At 32.3% G+C, this 22,978-nt stretch overlaps 1 protein-coding gene across 1 annotated transcript; it reads right to left on the bottom strand.

Annotated features, from left to right (window-relative positions):
• Window positions 1-13,485: 13,485 nt before the first annotated feature.
• On the bottom strand, window positions 13,486-14,678 carry LOC121129574 (uncharacterized). The gene has a single exon (XM_040725295.1). The coding sequence runs from the start codon at window positions 14,618-14,620 to the stop codon at window positions 13,550-13,552; it is 1,071 nt and encodes a 356-aa protein (XP_040581229.1). The 5' UTR covers window positions 14,621-14,678; the 3' UTR covers window positions 13,486-13,549.
• Window positions 14,679-22,978: the final 8,300 nt, after the last annotated feature.

The following is a 22,978-nucleotide window of genomic DNA, read 5'->3' as shown; positions in this document are numbered from 1 at the left end:
TCTTAAACATCAATAATTTGATGATATATTTTATTATTAAAACGAACATTTTAAGGGCCATTGATAAATTATTAATGTATTTAAGATAACCAGAAATGAAGTAATAACCAACATGATCAAAATAAATGAAAAAGATTTTATGGTAAACCTAAAGTTAAATTGACAAAACAGTTTCACAAATGCCAAACTTTTGAAATACAAATGTACAATTAAGAAAAATATAAAGTCCCTGAAACCTTCCCATAGATTTGGGCACAACCATACTTATCTAAATTAACCAAAGTAGATAATTATATCAGTGTCAAATAAGTTTTTTAGAGCCGTTTCTATCGTCATTAAATATGTATTTACATTTATTCAATAAATTAATTAATTGATGGAATTAAATATTGACAAAGAAATTTACACTAATATTTGTTTTACATGTTACTGAACTTGGAGACGGATTCTCATTCTAAATTGAAATGAATGAATATATAGAGCTGTAATATTCATATTCTTTGATAAAAATCACTGAAGACCATCATTACAAACGTACTTACAAGTTATTAAAATTGTATCATCCAAGAAAAGTATTAATAAAAATTTGTTGAAAGAGCCAATAAGTCACTTGTTATGGTTAAAATAATATGGCATGATATCTAATGGAAGTATGAATTCACAGTCCAAGATAGACAACTTCGAGGATTTGAGTCATTTGAGTAACTATATCATGCATGGTGCTTTGTTCTCTTTGAACAAGAAATAAGGTTAATTCAAAAGACGAAGACCATCCTTCTATTGCAATTTCAGATTGTTCCAACTGTACTGAGCTTTATAGTTTTCTTCGCACTCTCCCAATGACCCGACCTTTGACTACCTCCACAAATTTTCCCTGGTTTATTTAGCACTAGATAACCGCTTCTTCTACTGACACGTCCTGGATCATAATGAAGTGGAGATCACTGCTCTTGCCTAGTATTATGCAAATGCTTGTCCGTCAATCCAAGAGTCTTGTCTAATATGAATAATCAATCATGTATAATTGATAACGGATAATTATTTGATTAGGACTCCTTCCATTGGGACCTCTCTTGTGTTTGTTTATTTTGCTTTTATCGCAATATATAAATATTATATTGGTAATAGTTATAATATCAGTTTAAAAGAATCATGCCATTTTTTCCACTTAGACACTTTTCATTATTTTTTTCCTGCCATTTCTTCCACTACCAATTTTTCATTGACATTTCTTCCCTAGCTTTTTTTTTCCTAACACCATATAGTGTCCTTCTGCATAATTTAATAAAATTACAACCGTTCTCATTCTCATTTTGTCCATATAAAAGAGACATATGACAATATGGAGATACTTCTAAAGGCAATTAAATATGATAGTTATCAATGGAAATTTTGTGGATATCTCACAGTTGTGGGAATGCTTATGGATATGCAAACTAGGATTAACAAAATTTTGTTGTTTTTTAGGTCTGTGGGTCAGTTTTTCTACTATGGAATATTACGTACAAAGTGACTTGCATCTTTGGTCTAGATATGTCTCAGGGACACGCAGTATACAGTTTGTCCTTTTAGGAGATCTCCAAATAATCTGTCTACCATCTCTACGCATCAAACTTGGTTTAACGAATAATTTTATAAAAGCAATGGATAACCTCAATTATGAAAGTTTCCAACAAAGATGGAGTCAAGAACTTGCTTCACTAAAATATGAACACAATCAAGAACCGCTTTGTATGTTCGTCAACACCAAATATCTCTGGGCATTGCTGGATACTACCACTAGTATCAAATAGATCAGAATCACAGATTCTTGTAAGGTGAACTATCGTCAGACTTAACAAAACCGACTAATTCCGTCTTTTTATTGTCAACAACTATACCACGTGAAGTTCTAGCCTCTCCCCTCATAAAATTTTTGGAATGTTTGTTTCTTACGGCAATTTTTTTTTCCAAAATTTAATTTTGTGTGAATGGCAGCGGATTTTTGTAATAAAAAAAAATTAATATTTTCAATATTTTTTTCAACAATTTAATTTTCTGTGTTGAGAAGCTATAAAATTATTTTAATTAAAAAAAAAAATTATATTTAAAATATAATTTTTGGATTTTTTTTGTCCAAAAACTTTTTGGACAATACTTTTTTGAAATTTTTTGAAAAAAATTCCAAAAACCAACCATCCCCATAATATCATACTGCTAAGGCTCCCTATAAATTCATTTTTATGATTTTATCTAATGTAAAGTTGTAAATCCTAAGTATGTTGGGGGGGGTGTATTCATTGTGCAGGCATTATTGTTGTTGGTAACATGAAAATTGTTCTTAATTTTTAAAGAGAGAACATATAGATATAAAGTAATCCCAAGTGTGTGAAAGACGTAGAGTAGAAATAAGGATTTGGTGGAGATATAGTATAATTGTAAATTGGATTTTTTGGGTCCATTTTCCGTCCATTTGATGTAAATATAATCAAATCCCTTTTGACACTCTTGAAAATGCAAAATATGACCTTTTGAAAATACTGATTTTGCTAAGTATATAGCAATTTTTTCTATTGTTTGACCTTGTGATTTATTAATTGTCACTACTTACTCGTCATGTTCTTTCTTCAACAAAAATGAAGATACATATTAAGACAAACTCGCTACTCCTCTTCTTCCTTCAATCACTTATTTCCCATCTTTTAATTCGTATTTCATATACATGCTCCTTTATTTCTGTTTGTACATTAATTCGTTGTTTGGATTTTTTGTTGTTGCATTTTCGAATCGACTACCCGAACCTTAAAAAAAATTAGATACGGGGAACCGATCTTGAGTAATGAAAAAAGATCAAGTTATTATCGAAAAACAAACTTTTTTCTCCAGAACCGAGGAATCTAATAAGGGAACATCACGTACTTAACTCAAAATTCTGAACAGCTTTTATTTTATGTCTAAAGTTTGTATCTGTCTCCGTTTTTGAAAGTTTTTATCGTTGTTTATCCAACCAGGACGAGCAGAAGAAAGACATCACAAAAATTATTTTGATACTTGCACAATGTACTACGTAGAATGTATATTAATTAAAGCTACCCTCCCCAAAAAATTTAAATTTCCCTGAATAGCTATGTATTTCAAAAAAATTTATTTACAAAATTTAATATGGGAGTTTTTTTAATTTAATTCTTTGAAAATAGCTGTAGATTTTGAATTTTTTTTCCAAAAAATTTAACTTTTTGTGAATAGCTGTGATTTTTTAAAAAAAAATTAGGTAGTAAACTTTATATTTGAATTTTTTTCCAATAAATTTATTTTGGATATTTTTCTTTAATTTTTTTTTTTTTTTTCAAAATGGTTTTCTAAAAACTAAGCCCCTGATAGCAAAATGATATTTTTAATTATTATCTAAAATATTAAAAATCGGATTCGGGAATTTCTACTAGAATTGCATCGAAATCGGGATTTTTTTAAAAATTGTCCTATCACTATTACTTACCTTCATATTTTTCTGTTTCTTTATTTTTTACATACCAAAAATACTTAAGATTTACAACCATAATCCTATTTTTTTATGAATAACCTTTCCTTATGCAACAAAAAATATATTGTATGAATAGAAAATACGATTTTTTATCAAATAGTATCAATATCTTTTATTCATTCCATCAAACATGACATAATCCCATTGGATTTTTCTACAAAATAATGCTGTTTCAGCATGTTACAAAAGTATTCAACGAAATTAAGATATATTTAAATAAAAAAATTATTTATTGTGTTATATTGCTTAGAGTAACTTACAGAAACCATATCTTTCATGAAAAACCATATTTTACTCATCTTCATTAAGTTTTAAAAAACTAAAAAGTTTTTACATTTTATTTTACTTATTTCTACATTTTTTTTCTTGTATAATAAGACGCGAGCGCTCAATTGAATTGTGATTTCTTGGATAATACTAGGAACCTGTTATTGAAGGCGCAAGCGTACCCGTTAAAAATAGGGTAGAAGAATGATTAGAATGAAATCTCAGCACACTCATTTTTGAGTTTGAAATTAAAGTACGAAATTGTTTTTGATTCATTGTTTTGTAAATAGTAAAAGTAGACTCACAGTTAGCACAATAACTCAACAAAACAAAGAACAAATTGTCATGAAATTTTGACTGATGGACATCGATTCCGATCTACTCTCAAGAGGGATTTAATTTGACATCATTTGAGCTCTACCTCCTCCAATTTTTTTCTTCTCTTGCTGGCTTTTGGCCCCCAAATATTAGGTAAAGTAAAAATTCTAAGCTCTTTCACTAGATGTCTTTAGTTCACGATTAATAGTTTGCATTAAAATACTTAAAGCATGCTTAAAGGTGAAATTATACACTTTAAAAAAGTTTATTTACATTTTTTGTATTTGGTAAAGCCAGTTGTGTGCTATAGAGTTCCAAAAGTGAAGTAAAAAAAAAAGGGTGAAAATTCGATGTATTCTTCAGTATCACCACGACCAAGATGGAAAAAAATTATTTTTTAAGAAAAGTGTATATTTTATATATTTATTTTAGTTAGAAATAGCAGGCAAAAAAAGTTGTGCTGCTTATGGAAACATTACAGTATCGAGTGCAACAACAAAGCGATGTTTTCAACGATTCTGTTCTGCTAATATGGACGTAGAAAATAAGGCACGCTCCTGTAGGCCAATCATTGAAAATGTTGATAAAATGATAAAATTTGCTAAAACGTAACGAAATCGATGCATTTTTCAAGAGTATAACTGGGATGAAAAATAGGTTATATACAAGACCAACCGCCGAAAAAGATCTTGCTCAAAGTAAAGTGAAGCGGTTCAAACGATTGCCGAGCCCTAATTAACGGCCAAGAAGTTTATGCTTTGTGTTTGGTGGGAGTGGAAAGGAATAATCCACTATGAGCTGCTCCCATCAGGAAAAACACTCAATTTGCACATATTTCCCTATGTTAAGACCTTTACAAAGCAATTATCACCTCTTCAAGCATTTTTAACATTTTCTTGATGTTACAAAATTGTCCTTAATAGAGACTTGTGAAAATGAGCTGGTCTAGTTTTTTACGAATAAGGACGAAGACTTTTTCATTCGCTGAATAATGAAATTGCCTTCTAAATAGATAAAAGTAATCCAACAATACGGTGCATATTTGATCTTTATCGGATAATCCTAACTATGTTAATTTGATTGTGAAAATAAAGCGAAAAAACGCTACGAACAATTTTATTTTACCTATTATATTTACATCTATATATATTAATAATGCAAAATTTGACTTTTTGTCTGTGAATATATGTATGGCAATAGCATAACAGAAGACTCTAATTTTTTAGGTGAAACAGAGAAAAACGCAATATAAGTTTTTACTTGAATGAAAAACCGATCAGGAATATTTAAAGAGTCAAATACAATATTAAACCACTGAAAACTATCCCAACAAGTTATTAATATGAATAGTATTTGTTTAAATTTTTACATGAACATATTATATACAAATTCAGTCATTTTGATCGTTCGGTATTTGAACATGAAATCGTATTTTGACATCATCAATATAATCAATTCCAGATGGTGAGGCATGTTCTCAACCAGGTAATAATCCCTTTCTTTTCATTATTCTCGCAACACTCTCCTTGAAAAATAATTTTGACGTCATGACGTCTCAGTATCTTTTATGATAAGTTTTACCAAATAACCGATTTTTATCAGGTTCAGTTAAGCTTAAAAACCGCGACTCATATCAAGGGCTACGTTTATCATACTGTCGCAATATTTGGAAAAAGTATCCCAGCTTCCTTTTATGTTATCACTGTTGTGTCTTGACGAGGGAGAGACACAAACTTATTTATAGTTGGAGAGATCCAGGATGACCGAGAGACATGAGGAGAAGAAATCACGTGGAGGAATAAGACTACACTTATTTATAAGATCATCTGTATTCTTTATAATACAAAACCATATTTATTTACAAAATACATGACTATTTATACTACGTAAAATACAGTACTTTAATACATAAAAGAATACAAGAAGATAAGAACAAGGGGAAAGGAAATATGAAATACATTACAATCCCCACACATATTCAACCCAGTCACTCATTGTATATAGTCCCCGCAACGTATATCATAAACATATAATTTAATCTAAAAAATAACTTTGTAGTCGTTTAATTTAATATGGCAACCGTGTGCATTTAGCATTGAACGTGTATACAGGGTGCAGGTCAAAATTTTTGGATATGAAAAATAATAATGTAGTCGTATTAATGAGCTATTGTAGGCTTGTGCGTATGATAAGAGCGTTGTTTATGTTTATTTTTTGTTATTGGCCTTTTATTTATATGAATCATAATTCATGTGAAAATATGTTATTATTGGAATAAAATATAAGAGAAGTGGTATGTTAAGATAAATTTGGTTTGCTTTTATTAGTGATCCCTTTTAAGACTTAAGTACAGATCAGTATTTCTAACATATTTTGTTTTCCTCAAAACTCCTTATTATTGTTTCATTTTCGAGTTGAGAACATAATGATATAAATATTATTATTTTGAGTAGTTATGTGTGAGTGTGCACATGGAAAAACTCATGAGCAAAACTCAGGATTTCTTGAAGAGTTATATTCACTGAAATACCTTCACTATGAAAAACAATGGGTATGGATAGACTATACACAGTGGATTAAAGTTGAATTTTTTTTCTTATTCTGAAATAACAATAACTGAACTATTATGAACATATCTATAATTTATTGAACATTTTATTTAAAAAAAAAAAAAATGCATGTTTAAATCAAAATCAAAGATATTACTCCATTGATGGAAGGATTCTGAGTAATTAATTCATTGATGACAGAAAAAATTTCATAATTAAACATAAGAAGGCATTTGATCTGGAGGGGCTCCATATGTTGGAGGAGGAGGAAGTGCAGTCACAGCCTCTGCAACAAATCCCTTGTCTCCTTCAACAGTGTAGGAAACAGTCATGATTTTGCGATCAGCACGCAAGACCTTGTATTGACGAGCGACAGCTCCATCCTTAGATTCTTCTTCAGCACTAAAGTCGTTTCCTTATTTGCCATCAAGAACAGTGTAGTTGTAGGCATATAGTAGGATTGTAGCTGGTGGAGGTGCTACAATATCTTGCTGTAGGCATGCCTCCATAGACCCAAGCAATAACAGCGGAAAGAACGATTCATTTCCAGTACATTTTGGTTTGGATTATTTGTTTTTCTCTTGTAAACGGATACTTATTTCCCTTCAATTTCTCCTTTTTATTTTAAACTTAATATTGCAGCGTATATCAAGGCCCATGTACTGGTTTGCATATTGAAGAAAGAATATAAAAATGATTTTGGTTTGTCTTCTTCTATGTATTGATATTAATATCATATATTTTCACTGATATTTCTTATAAATATAGTTGGAAATTACTAATACATCACCAGGAGCTTCCAAGAATATACCAAGTTAGATTGTATTAACTAGTTTAATATATTTTTTTCAAAAAAGGTAGAATATAACGTGAAAAGAATCATAAATTTAACCCTTAATTTCCTTTCATAAAAGTTTGAAGCTACTTATAAATAAAACTTTAGGTTAATATGAATACCATAATTGAATATTTTCCAAGATTTGGATAAAAACTAAAACTAAACTAAACTAAATTGAGAGTCACGGTCGGTCGAAGTTTGATAACTTTAAGGATAAGTTAGTCCTTCTACATAATTCTTTAAATCCTGGTAATATTTTCCACCTGATTAAAATCTTTTTTTTTTTAAATCATTTATATTTATTAAACTTGTCCCTAATAAAATGGGTTGAATATCAGAAAAATCAACCAAAGACATTATAAAAAATCGTATATTTCCCCTCTTTAAGACATTTTTTAAGGTCGGTAGTGATGATTCACATCACATTCTTCTATTATATATCTACAAGGTTCGGAAACAAAACGTGGACTGTTAATAAATACTAATTATGTAATTAAAAATAGAGGTTCTTGTGATTTCACTCCCCCGCATATTCTGAATTTCCTGTCCTTTCGGCATAAGTAAACAATAATAAACATTTCTCATATCTTTTCTTCATGAGGAAAGTTGATAGTATTGTAGAGAAAAACGCGTGCAAGGAGAAGGGGGGGGGGAATACATATGGTATCATTGTTTAAAATACTGATGTAATTATCATCTGCCTGCTTTATTATGATTTTTGGGGTATAACGAAAGTATTTATTAGCCAAATGTTTAATGAAAACCCCTTTATTTCCAAATTCCTCGGCCTCCATTCTCAGAAATCCAGACAGAAGGCGACGTTATTTTAGGCATTTTATTCAGTTCTCTATCAACTATCAGCATCTAATAATATATTAATATTGAATAATAAAGGCGGGAATGATAACGTTCTTGATTGATAGAAGAAGATGTATATTATTTAATCAATGATGCCATAAGTATTTCTTCTCTTCTCCTCGCATGCTTTTCTATTCTTACAAAAATTATCACCCTTAATCATGAGTAAGCAAGAAGCAAAAAGGCAGAGGATCTCAGACCTTCTGGATCCCAAAATTGAGGTGGCAGAGATTATGGACATTGTGAAGTGTTCCATATATGAAAAAGGATTGAAAATACCTCTCAAGGAAAGAAGGAAGTGGGGAACACAACTTGAAAAGAGATTCTGAGTTTTTGGAGGACCTGAAGAAGAAGATCAAGGAGGACCCCACAAAATCCATGCCTCTCTAACGAGTTTGACGTGGACGAGGGGACAATCAGGAGGGATGTGAAGGACGACTTGGTGTTATCCTGTTACACAAGGACCCCACGCCACTTGTTGACGGACACTTTGAAGGAAAATATATTACAGAGTTGTAAGACAGTTCGTGCATGGATCAAGGCAAATGGTTCTACAGTAAACAATTTCTCTGACTGTGGACCAGGTCTACAACCATTCAAACGACCGTTGGCTTAGGGGATCACTAGAGGAGGTTAAGGGGGTGTTTTTTACAAACATCAGGCCCAAAAAATGTTCCAGGTGGTCATGGCGTCCCTCGGCGAGAAGATGCCTCCCTTCTTTTTTAAGGCTGGGGAGAAAATCAGCCAGGATGCCTACAACAAGGTTCTAAGGTTCACTATACTGCCATGGCTCAAGGCCACCTACCCAGAGGACAACTATGTGTGGACCCAAGATGGTGCATCCTCACACACATCGACCAAATGCCAGAAGTTCTGTGCCAACAACATTGCTGATTTTTGGAGAAGGACATGTGGCCATCATCTTCGCCGGATTTGAGCCCGTTGGACTTTGTTGTGTGGGACACTTTGGAGAAGGGGACTAATCGGACATCTCACCCGAACGTGGACTCCGTGAAGGCTGCCATTGTTGTGATGGAGTGGAGAAAGACTTATGGTATCATTATTTAAAATACTGATGTGATTATTAGCTCCCTGTTTTATTATGATTTTTGAGGGTATAACAAAGCATGTATTAGCAAAATGTTTAATGAAGATATACTATGTATAATTGACTTTGACGTTTTTTATCCGTTACAGTAGATTTGAAAACGTGACTCTCCATGAAATTGTAATTCATTATGAACCATATTCTCAGAATAATAACTAATGAAACGACAAAGTAGAGTATTGCAAAATATATTTGAAGTTCCAAGTTTAAAAAGGAAGGCTTACATTGACTATTATCTACATACTAAAAAATAAACCATAATACATTTATGTTAAATATACAAAATTAAACAATTAGAATCATAATAATTAATATTATCAATAAAGAATATTGAAATAATAGATTGAGCCAAATAATATTTTCTTGTTTAGACATCAGAATTCAGTTATATATGTCAATAATAACTTTAGGTTGCAAAACACAAGCCAGACGTGGAGTTTAATCAAAAAGAGCATCGCCTTTTTTTCCTCACGTACAAGTTGCATATATGTACAATTGTGCACAGGATAGATATATCTCTACCGATGAGATCTTAATAATTATTAATAATAAAGTAAATGTCAAAATCATAAAATTAGACATTAGCTGTATTAATAAAAAAATGTTAGAAATAAATCCATCTTATAGATTTAGAACAAAAGCTAATTATGTAGTAATGTCCGGCGATATTACTCCTTATTAAGAGCATCAAAAAATATTTCCCCCCTGTTATTTATGCTTGTATAACTACATACTATTATCATGAAGGATACTAACAATTGCTAATTATAATGCTACACCCAATGTAACTACCCCCGTTGTTGTGACCATTTAAACAGTTGTTTTTGCCTTTTAAGAGTTTTCTGAACACCATTTCTTTGAGCCTATCAACCATAGCTAAGCCTTAAGTGATAGAAAAGTAATATTTATTGACTATGTAATATTGGGAAACCTAATGATCATACCCAAGTCTTTAAGCGAAGAAACTAGTCTCAGACAAACTAGTTGCGAACCATCCAAAGCTACTACACCCGTTGTTGCAACCATTTCAGCAGTTGTTTTTGCCATTTAATTTGTTGTGTACCATTATTCTTGATATTTTTAGCTAAAATAGAATCATACTTTATGGTTAGATTTAACAAAAAAATTTATGCTTACTGTTAGATGGTACAAAATTCAGAGTTCAATTTCGAAATTAATATATATTTTATCCTTTTCACTGATACTTTGATCGTAATTTGGTGTGGATGACTCAAAACATGCTGAAAATGAACTCAATTTCACAATTTACAATGGGGGGTATTTCTATAAATGACATCATTACCAACATCCTCCACTAATTTAATGATGGTTCCTCGTGAAGGGACGGGGTTACCCGTGTATTTCTCTATAATTTTTTTAAACGTAGGAGGATTAGTAATGTATAAGGATATATTACATCAAATAAGCATCTTTGTGAGATCAGAGTTAAAGTCTGACTTGATGTATTCATCATTAATTTGATTTTGTACATGAATATCCATACTCTTGATATGAGATGAAGATAATACTGGCGTTTAATTCTAGACAGGGCCCTAAAGTCACATTTATGTAGACAAATCCGACAAGCCATCTGTTTCTTGTCCGGTAAGTATTTCCAAATTCCTTGGTTCTCCATTTCCAGAAATCCAGACAGAAGGAGATGTTATTTTAGATATTTTATTCAGTTCTCAATCGACTATCAGTATAAAATATTATATCAATATTGAATAATAAAGGCGGGAATTGATAGCGTTCTTGATAGAGAAAGATGTTTATTATTTTAGTAACTGGACAATGATACCATAAGTATTTCCTCCCTTCCCCTCGCACGCTTTTGTATTCTTACCAAAATTATCAACCTTAATAATTTACCACAATCTTTAAATGGAATGCTATAAAATAAAATTCCTGTTGCTATTCGAAATTGAGTTGTGAATTTTCTTCCATCAGCTATTCGGGACGTCAAAGATTTAATACGATACTTTTAATTACTAGATATATCTAATTCCCTAATCCATCCTGCACACTTTGACAACGCAAAGTCCTCTTCTGAATCAGAAAATATCATTTTCAAATGATAACAAACGGGCCCAATGTGTAACTTGGCATATCTTATGAGAGGAAAAGTAAACTTCCCGGTAACAAAAAAAAACAAAAAAACCAGAGTGAACACTTTTTTTGTGAGTGCCTCCCATTCCAAAGACAAAGGGCCCCATATATTCTTGAAAAAGTATATGTTGGACTCAGAGTAGAATTAAAAATCGACCACTTAGTAATTCTTGCCAATGTTCTAGTCTTTTTCCTTCTCTCCTTCCTCCCTTGTCAAAGCTGCTTGTTGCCGATTTAATGAAACGTCATGATATATAAGCTGCTTTCCTCTAAAAAATTCTTCAAATTGTCAGGTTTACCATGTTTCTTTTCCGTTTATTTTTCTTTACCATACCCAAAAATGCTCAAAATTAGCATCATTAGTTATTTTCTATATTATTTAAGCTCATTTTGTCTGTTCGTTGACGATTATAACTCTGGTAAAAGCCGGATGTGATTGCAAACATGATGGATTTTTAAGATAACTCTACATTGGAGCAGTTTGTTTTTCAACTTTTTTCGAATTTCAACTACGACTATTGCTTAAAAGTTGTAATATGGAATGAAAATGACCTATGAAAAATTATGTTGTCCTAAGAGGTCATTTTTAGGTGACACATCTTGATCAAATAATGAAAAAAGAAAAAAAAAGCTTTACTTAGTAAATATAGATACCAAGTGGACATTTTGAGTTATTTTGCAAAAGATAATTTTGATAAATATTTTTTAAATCTATAAATAGTGCTTAATGTTTTGTTCTAAAATTGGCATATGAAACAAAAACAAAGCAAAAAGTTAGAAATATATTATTATTCACGTAAAACGGCCATAATTTTTTTTACATTACTAGAAAGGAAAGATTATAATTTTCTAATGTTATTCCCTCTTTTAGCTCAATAGAGTAGCGTTAGAAAAAAACTTTATTACTATTTTTAATCGGTTATAATAATGTATATCATATATAATAATTATTAATGCTGTATTTAAATCTCTTTTAAAAAAAAAACATCAACTTTCATCTCATTTCATACTTGAACTAGATATGCAATCTAAAGATTACATCTTAGAGCAATGAAATTTTCTATAGATTATTTTCTTACCATACAACAACTTTTCCGAACTACTCGTAATCAAAATTTAAAACAAACTGAAAATAAACCTGCCCTACTCTATGTTTTGGGACACTTTTTGGACTGACAACAAAGAGGTAATTAAGTGGGACATGGGATGGGATCGATATAACAAGAAAAATAACAAATAATGCTTCATTTTAATCTTTAATCAGTAAATAAAAATTGATTACTTGGTTTCAAACTTATCTATGAAATTTTGCATAAGTTATTTTTTATTAAATGACAAAAACATATGCATTTAAAATAAACCATTATAATGAATATCCTAATATTTTTAATTTTCGTGTAAAAAATTGTTGATTGTTGTAGAAAGAAAAGAAAAAAATCAAATACGTGAATCTTCATTGACAGTTAAGTAGGTGTTGAAACTATTTTGTCTGATTAACTCCGTTAACAATAATCAAAAAGCCAGTTTTGTTGGATTGTTTTAGGGATCCAAAAGAGAATAAGTGGATCAATTATCCAAAATGATTTAATAACCTTAAAGTTGTACATCGCCTGTAGGTATTGACATAGATGGGTTTTATGGAATTAATATTTTACGGATTATAAGTCACTTTTTCGATGTTCTTATCATTTTTTAAATACCGTCAAGATTACTGTAAGGTCGGAAAAAATCCATCAGTATGTTATATAAAAAAACAAGATTTGTTTTAGTTAGGCAAATGTGATCATTAAATTTGTCCCGTTTGAAAATAGTTAAATCTTTATCAATTTAAAAAAGTCCATGACTATGGTCTGATTTCAGATTTAAAATACAGATCCCGTTAGTTTTTATAGTAAATTAGAATAGTCAAAAATGAATATTAACATTTCATTAAATTCTTTATTTTTAATACAACACTTTAATAAAATTTATATTTTTCATTTTTAGACATATGAAGGAAGATATTCAGGTTGAGGGGCAGGAGATCCGTATGATGGAAAGGCAGCAGCACGTGGAACTGGAATTCCATAAGATGGGGCTGCAGGCTCAACAGGGGATCCATAAGAAGGTACTGCAGGGGTGGGTTTTGCTGGAGCACCATAAGATGAGTCAACAGGAGCGTCATTAGATGATTCAGCAGGAGCACCATAAGATGATTCAGCAGGCGAGTCATAGGATGATTTAGCAGGAGCACCATATGATGATTCAGCAGGAGTACCATCTGATGGTTCAGCAGGAGCGCCATAAGATGATTCAGCAGGACCGCTATAGGATGATTCTGCAGGAGAATCATAAGCTGATACAGAAGGAGCCCCATAAGATGATTCAGCAGCAGCACGTGGAACTGGGGTTGATGGAGCTCCATAAGAAGGTGCTACAGGAGCACCATATTGGGAATTGGAGGCAGCACGTGGAGCTGAAGTTGATGGAACTCCATAGGAAGGTGCCACAGGAGCACCATATGATGAATCGGCAGCTACACGTGCGTCTGGAGTGGATTGATCCCCATTGGAAGGTACTACTGGAGCGCCGTAGGATGAATCAACAGGAGCATGAGGAGTTGGAGCATCGTAAGTAGAATGGGGTGGTACAGGTGTAGAAGAAACAGGAGAGCCGTATGAATCCTCGATAGTGGCAGCAGCTCTTGGAGCACCATAACCTGAAGGAATAGGAGTTGGAATGGAAGGGACCACATAACTGGGGCCTGCTGATGCTTCTTCATTTGTAGAATCATCACCATGTCCACTTGGTTCTTCAATGAAGTAAGAGACAGTTAATACCTTTCCGTTATCAAGCTTAATCTTATATTGTCCGTTTAAAATCCCATTGTTAGCTTGTAACTCAGCATTGGCAACATTATGTAAAGTATTTGGAATTAAAGCTGGGATATTATATTGACCAGGAGTATTATATCCAGATGATGATACTGAAGGCGGTTCATTATATCTTAATGGTGGGTTGTCTCCATATACATTTGCCACAATAGCACAAAATGCTACAACCTTTCGATACATATTCCCTTGTTGTGAAGAGTTTGGACTTGAATTGTTGAGTGGTGGATAATAAAGTCGAACAACGCTTATATAGAAATTTTTTACTTCTAATAAATGCATACACCTTTAAACAAAGAAATTTGCGTACTAAAATTAGAGATGATACCGGTTTTTCAACATTTTCATTGTTTTTCTTTATTTTGAATTAGTCATATAAAGAAAAAACGTCTTCAACAACAACTGTTTTTATAAACAGTTTTTAAACTTATTTGTTAATTTGGAAAATAAACGTGTCTTTATGAAAAGAAATTATATAATATTAATGCAATTTTTTAAACAAATAAATCAGTAAGAAAGAAACATTTTATAAAGCAAATGTCATTCCCCTGTTTATTATTAATGTAATATATCAAAAATTAGACACAAGATACACTTATACCTGAAATATATTATAATATTACCTGTTTTAAAATATTACTAATATTTCATTTCAATTGTATTTACTTAAGAATCTAGTAAATAACATATGGGCTTAAAAGTTTCAGGCTTTGCATATACAGGGTAGGGCAGCAAAAGGGGCAGTAGAGAGATGGATTTAGAAATGCATCAATAATTTTGTTTTTTCCAAAATTGGTAAAAAGTAATGTTGACAAAACATGTGGACTAGGTTTTTGCATAACTTTTTTCACTAAATATGGCTATCTTCATTATCAATCACACGTCGCCTGAAGGTAAGCAGGATCTAATGACAAGATCTTTTGACATGTTGTCCCATGCAGTCACTATGGAGGACTTCAGTGAGTCAACATTTGTGTGTGAGGTCCACTTGGGTTTCCTCTACAATGAGCTCCATATAGAAAAGGTTTGTGGTTCAAATCTGGTGAAGAAGGGGCCATATCTTTTTGGACCAGAATCAAGTCATTTTATCTATGCAGAATTTTTGGCACTTTAGTGTATTTAATTTCCTTATATTAGGCCTCCTTGTCGATTTTCTGTCCAAACTTGAAGAGAAAGGGAGACGTCTTCTTTGAATCAGAGACCAACACGCCAATGACCAATGTTTGGGTCAGATATTTGTTGTGGTAAGCCCCCTGAGCCCTTTTCTTTATTTTCCTACGATCCAGCAGTTTTTGCAGGGCCTGTGAAATGTATCAAATTTGAAAATATTATTGCCCGAGAAAATTTCCACAATTGACCTATGTGAGGATTTTTCTCTGTCAGAAGGTGATGTGGGATCCTTGGGAAAGAAAATAATGCCAATATGTGCTTTATAGTCCTGTGGATGGTCCTGGAAGCGGCAAAGAAGTCGTTAACGTGGCGATTCATCGACATAGCGGGATCTTTCTTTATATTCTTCTCCAAACTTAACAAGAACTTTATATCCAACTTTCAATTATGTCCGCTACTTCCTTACATTATGGAGAAGTCTTCTCCATTTTTTTCATCTTTGCAAACTTTCCTCCTGGAACACTTAACAATGTCCGTAATCTTCATCACATCAACAGTAGCATTTAGGAAATCTGAGATGCCCTACTTTTTGCTTTTTACTTGCTCATGATGATGAAACGAGTAAATGATAAGTATGGTTTGTTTATGCAAAAAGAACGGCAGAAGTATAATTTCAACAAATAATCAGTTATACTTTTCATAATAAGAGAAAATAAACATTTATTACTAGTCCACGTTTTGCTACCCTACCCTGTAGATGTCACTATATTTTCAATTACACCTCATTTTCAGTAAGTACCAAGCTTCAAATGATAGATGTCAACATTTTATGACAATCAATCCTTCAGTATATGATTAATTGTGCTTAGTGTCACACAACTTTTGTTATTTCCACAACGATGGGTGAAAAAACAATATTGGGTTTTAATTTTACACTACTTTTTGAAAAGAAACATTTACGTTCATGCTAAGCAATGTCTGGAAAAGCGTTATAGGACACCATTCCATAAAGTGAATAATAAAAAAAGTTTATAATAATTTTAAAAAATCTAATTTTTGGTGAAAAAATAAGAGTTTTCTTTGTTCAGGGGGGAATTTTTCAGCCAATGTGTTATATTCCGTCGAAAATGTTTCTTAAATCTATTTTTCATATTTCTAAGTCGAATTTATTTCCCTTCTAACCAGTTGCAACTGTCTCTGTAGATAATTGCAATATTTGGTGTCAAAATCAATCCAGCTACTACTAATTTTGTCGAAATAAAAAAGGTTACATCTTTACCATATGTAACGATAAATATACAAAACTTTTAAGGTTTGTATGACTCAAAGAATATTAAGTCTTGCCTATTTGCATTTTTTAAATAAGAGCGAATATATAATAACTATTACACCAGGAACAAAATCGTTGTTGCATAATGTAATTCATAGCTATAATACCAGATGATCTATTGAAATCTGAACACTTATGATTTCTACAATGAATGAAGATTGAGTAATTGAAAACAATTCAAATTTCGATATATTAAAGCATAAACAATTAGTTACAAAACAAAACCATCTTGAGCTCTCTAACTTACGTATAAGTAAAGAAAATGACACTTGAACGTGATTGACGAATTTCCATGGTAAATCCTTACTGTAGTAAACTTTAAAAATACTACACACAGTTTAGGAACCGCTGGACAAGACCTATTTAAAAGTATACTTTTTTTGAATTAAATTATTATATTAGATATGTTTTCTCATTTTTCCCATGCTTTAAGATGTGAAAAAATCAAAGATAACTTTTTAGCTTTCTAAATACCTCCTATACCTTAACTAATCGGCCTTGTATATTAGCCAAAATGCCATTTTTGGATTTTTTTTTCCGACAAATAATATATATTAATCACACAAATGAATGTCAAAAAATACATGAAACTAAAATATTATAATATAATAGGTATAGTAAAAATAAATGTATTATTTTTTCGATTAAACGTCTTTAGTATTGTGTATCTCGCGTGTGACATCGGTTAAAACTTAATACCGTTAGATATATGAGATTTCGTATTAAAAAAACTTATTTAACAGTTTTGTTATTGTTTGAGGGGTAGTTAAAGATGAACACTAGCCTTGATAAAGGGAAAACACAAGGCAGGTGGCAACAAATGTGAATAGTGTATATGGTGCTGAGATTGTAACACATTGTATTCCGTCCATTCCGTTTGGTTAATTTTGACGTCAAAGATGTACCACTATTCAAATATAAATATAACACTATCCAATGTTACATAATAATATATTCAACAATAACTGGTTTTCTTATTACATCACAAAATAAAATGATTCATTTGATTATGTATTTGCACACTATTTAAAACACATGCGATCAATTGTACATTTCTCTCTTCTTGAACTAATTTAAAGTGAACGCCTTCAGAAAAAGATCGAAATAGAACACATTGTATGAATAATACCTTGTATTATATTAAAAATATGTTGTTTAAAGTTGTTGATTAAAGTACTATGATATAATAATTGTAACTATAATTAGATTATAGTGACCTACCTCAGAGTTTCCACTCTAAAAAAGGATTAGATTTTACAGATTGAGTATTCTTCAGCTTGGAGTCAGATATTTGTTCGTGGTGGGCTTAAAAAATCACTCCAAATATAATATATAAATTAACTTTAAAATTAATCAATTTTTCTTAGAGATCACGTTATTTTCTCGGGTAGGGTAACGCCCCTCGTGTGCCCTTGTCTCTGAGACTGCCTTCACAAGCCAAGTCACAAGTAATCTCACATTTTGCTCGTGGGATAAATGATTCTCTGGATGAGGAAAACACTTTTTTTCAGACTCATATTTGTCTAGAATAAGACTTGTATCGTTTACAAGCATATAAATTCAGCTAAAACTCTGGCACTTTTGACTTAAATATTAGTCGTGCTCTTCACTCATTCACTAAAAAGAAATTTTATAGCATAGTCACCATTCTCTTTGAAGAAGTCAAGGAGAGATCTATTAGTCTCTTGCCCTAACTCAATAATTTTATAGACTCTCGACTAGAGGGGGGAGGAAGTAATTCCAATTTTGTTTGAGGCTTTAGCTATTTCCCTATTTACTTAAGATATATAACATCATGCTCACCATTGCATGTATGTTATATTCTCATTTTCTCAACCTCGTATGTTTGTATAATTTACCACAAAATAAATGATTTTATAACTATATAACGATCACTAGTAGTGTTGCAAATTTTATATATATTTACATAAACTAAACCTTTTTATATAAATAATAATATTACGGTCTTAATAATTTTTGTGGCAAATTGATTAATCACATCTTCATACTTATGAAGAAAATATGTAATATCTTCTCTATGGTACAAAGGAATAGCACAGGTCAGGGACCACGCAGTAAATTCTTTATCCTTAAAGATGAGAATTACTAATCTTTATAATTTTAGTGAAATTTAGATTTCAAATTCGAGACTTGTGATCAATAGCTTGGTAAATTAACTAGTCAGTTGACCAGTATAGGGCTTGTTCACTGACAATTGATGTTGTTACATTTTAAAATAGATATGAATATATTTAACCTACATATTTTTAGTTCAAAACCAGTGTTGGGCGTAGCACGTTACAAAAGCAAGGTGTTATTGTAATATGTTATATTAGGCAGGGACAGAGTAATATTATGCGCTACTAAATATATTACGGTAATATTATTACAGTTACTGAGTCTGGTAACGTGCGTTACAATCTGAGTTGTTTCACAGGCGCGGAGTTTTTGAAAAAACAACACATGCGTAACAGCCGTAAATGAAGAGGAGAAGAAGACGATTTGGTTTGGAGATTTCAAGATGCCAAGAACAAAGGATAATTCAACATTCTCTAAGTGGTTTATTCGCACTATTTTCAATTTTTCAGAGAAATAGACAAGAACCTCACAGTAAGGTGCACTTTATGTGTTGGTAGGAGGCCGAGGGAACTGTCAAGGGCTAAAAATAGCACAAGTAACCTGAAGAAACACCTGGAGAGTGCACGGTAACCTTAAGCTAGTGGTTCAACAATTTCTTGCCAGCGGGATGGGGGAAGATGATGGTGCGAGCAAAATAACAGAAGTTATATTTCTCCAGACCCGTGAGGAAGATACTTAAGCCAGGAGAAGTGAGGAGGTTGGTGGCTGAGTACGTCGTAGAGGATACACTGCCTCTCTTACCAGTTGAATCACCGGTGTTTCAAAAACTTGTCAGCAAAATCCCTGTTTGACCATGACAATGTGTCAAATGTAAAAACAAATCTCTAATGATAGAGTCCTATTGTTAATATATAAACACGTTTCCACAGATATATAATTTAAGAAGGGACACTACAGGTGGTGTGAGAGATGATGAAAATGTGCCAATACCTAGTTGTTCCCTTTATTTTTCAGCGTGTACTACAAGGCAAGAAAACATTTACTAGCCTATGAAGTAATGGAAAAGGAGCTCAAGAAAAAGATTGACCCCCTAGAGAATGTTTATGTAACAGCTGATATAGGTACTGCCAATAACAAAAGTTTCATGCGAGTGACTATTCACAGGATCGATGCAGATACTTTAAAAGACAGAATATAGCAATAGCTTATAAAAGATTCAGGGGCAGACACACATAAAATGCAGTTGCAACAGAGCTGGAGGACATCTTTTCCTGATATGGGCTGAACAACAAAATGACAGCATGTGTGATGGATAAAGGAAGTAACATTATGAAGGCGATCAATGACTTTCAACAAACACAACTTGAGCAGGAGAAAGAGGCTAGTGAGATAGCCTTAATATACCTGCACAATGTGCTAACCACCGCCACTGATGATGATGTCATCTAATCAAGACTGAATGGCTGTATATTGTAGTGCAACATGAAAATGTACAGCACTGTGAACGAAGGCCAGCAGTTCCACTTTTGAATCAGAGTACCTGGAAGAGGTCAGTGAAAAAAAGCTAATCGTTCCCACAGTCACTCATTGAAACTCCTTCTATGATACCTACGCACGTAACATTGAAATGCCCATTGACAACATCAATAACTTTTGCACACAGCTTAACATGAAATGCATAAATGACAAGGAATACCAGTTTGTCAAAGAATATTGTTTGATCAAGAAAACTTTCATTATAGAACTTGACATTTTACAGAGTGAGGACACTTGTATTGACGGTACACTTCTACCAACTTTGGAAATTCTTATGCCCAAACCCCTAGCAGTTAAAAATGGCATATCCAAAATGACTGGTGAACTACCTGACATCATTGTGAAAGCAATCAAAAGCCGGTTTGCAGCAACTCTTGACTCCAAGGATGCATTGCTGGCTGCTGTCTCACTTCCTAAGTTTCAGCTTCGCTGGGTAAGTGAGAAATCAAGGGAAGACTACATCAAGTTCCTGCTCACTAAAGAGCGCAGCTCTTAATCAGAGGAACCTCTAGACCAGATACCTGATCATCATCCAGCTGCTGCTGCCCCCCTGCGAGGAGGGCTTTTTTTCTTTTGATGCACAACTCGATGAATGAAATGTACCCATATCCGTGGAAACAAAGATGATAGATTATCTAAAATCTGCCCCTGTGATGGAAAGCCTGCACCAATTTCCAAGAGTTAAAAAATTGCTACGATATAATGTTACAACAATATCCAGTGCATCAGTCGAAAGGCTTTTCAGTGAATGAGGACTTGTGCTCACACCAAAGCAAAACCGTCTTGGCGATGAACACTTTCAGCGGCTTCTCTTGTTGGGCTATAACAAATACTTTAGTCATATGGAGTATTTCTATAGAACTTTAGGCTGCTAAATGCCTACAGTAGTTGTGTTCATTATCATTGCCAACTTTTGCTTGGTAATGATAATGCAACCAATAATTAATTTTGAAATGAAGAATGTCCTATGATTAAACCAGGAAGTTCAGTTGAAAGAGATTTAGAATTTGTTCCCAAAAAGAGGAAGCTCACTGATCAACTCACTTAAAAAAAATTAGCTACTGACCTTGCCAAAAATGTTATTGTATCTCTGATAATAGCCAAATTCATTGATAGAGGAGAAATTTCGAACATAATGGCAACTCTGCTGAATGCAGCAACAGTTAAAGCTGGTGGAGGAGAAATGAATTGGAGATATTGTTTTTTCAAAGGCATGAACAGTTAGAGCACTGGAGGAAACACGCACAAATATATCCAAAGAAGTAAAAGACTCTTTCAGAGAACTAAAACTCAAGTCTCCACTGGGAAAAACAATTCCATGGATTCAAAAATGATAATAATTGTAGAGAAATTGGACGTAGTAGCAACTGGAGCCTCTTATCAGTAAAAAATATTGGCTATCTCTTTAATTGAAAGAACTAGTGAAGTACACGCTGATACTATATGTAATGTTCTATAGCAGGGGTGTATAAAAGAAAATTTATACGCTATGTCTTTTGATACAAACGGCATCAAATACATAAAGGAGCATGTCTTCTTATTGAAAGAGCTAAAGAAAAACTTCTTTGTTGGATTAGTTTCTGAAAGAAGATATTTAAAGAATTGTTAATATTCTTAAAAAGTTCGTCTGAAATATATATATCAATAAAAAATTACTTTTTTACAAATTATATCTGACTCAAATAACTATTGGGAAATGCTATTTAGAAACACATCTAGTAGTGAGGTAAAGTTTAAACTTTAACCTCATCCAAGATCTTGGCTGGTGTTTTTGTTGTTCTTGGCCTCTCTAATCTCTTTTTTATTTAAGAAACTTGTGTTCCCCTTCCTTAACATGTCCCTAACTCTACACACGGTATTTACGTTCATGCTGAACCTCTCAGCAATGTCCTTGAGCTCATCACTTTCATCGATCTGCTCTGAGATCTATGTGCGAATACCCTTAAGTTTTAATCGTTTCAGCCAACAGCTTAATTTGAGTTTATTTTATCTCCATTCAAATTAAAACTTCTGCGTGCACTCTCGTGTTTAGCATGTAGTCATCATATTGGGGATATTATTTTAATCGATGTTTTTTAATATCTTGAAATCAACCCTTTCAAGCCACCTGAGAACTCCTTAATTAAAAGTCTTAAAAAGAATTCAGAACATATCTGTTGTGAGGAGTGAAAAAATTATCAAAAGTTGTCCTCAAATATTAACCTCCCATTTTTATTTGTTAATTTGTATTATATCATGAACATATACAATAAGTTTTTAGAGATGCATTCGATTACACTTAATGACTACAGACTAAAAACTAAGCATATATATTGCACAAAACTCGAGTATAGTATTTTATATACAGGGTAGGGCAGCAAAACCTGTACTCGAAATCAATAATTATATAGATTTAATAATAGGCAAAAAATAACGTTAACAAAACATGATTTTTGAAAACTGTTTCACGCAATATGGCAGCCTCCATTATCAGCCTTTACAAGTCA

This window comes from Lepeophtheirus salmonis, chromosome 14 (assembly GCF_016086655.4).
Source record: "Lepeophtheirus salmonis chromosome 14, UVic_Lsal_1.4, whole genome shotgun sequence".
In the NCBI taxonomy this organism is placed as follows: Eukaryota; Metazoa; Arthropoda; class Copepoda; order Siphonostomatoida; family Caligidae; genus Lepeophtheirus; species Lepeophtheirus salmonis.
The sequence above is the reverse complement of the archived record's forward strand: the minus strand, read 5'-3'. Positions and strand labels throughout refer to the sequence as shown.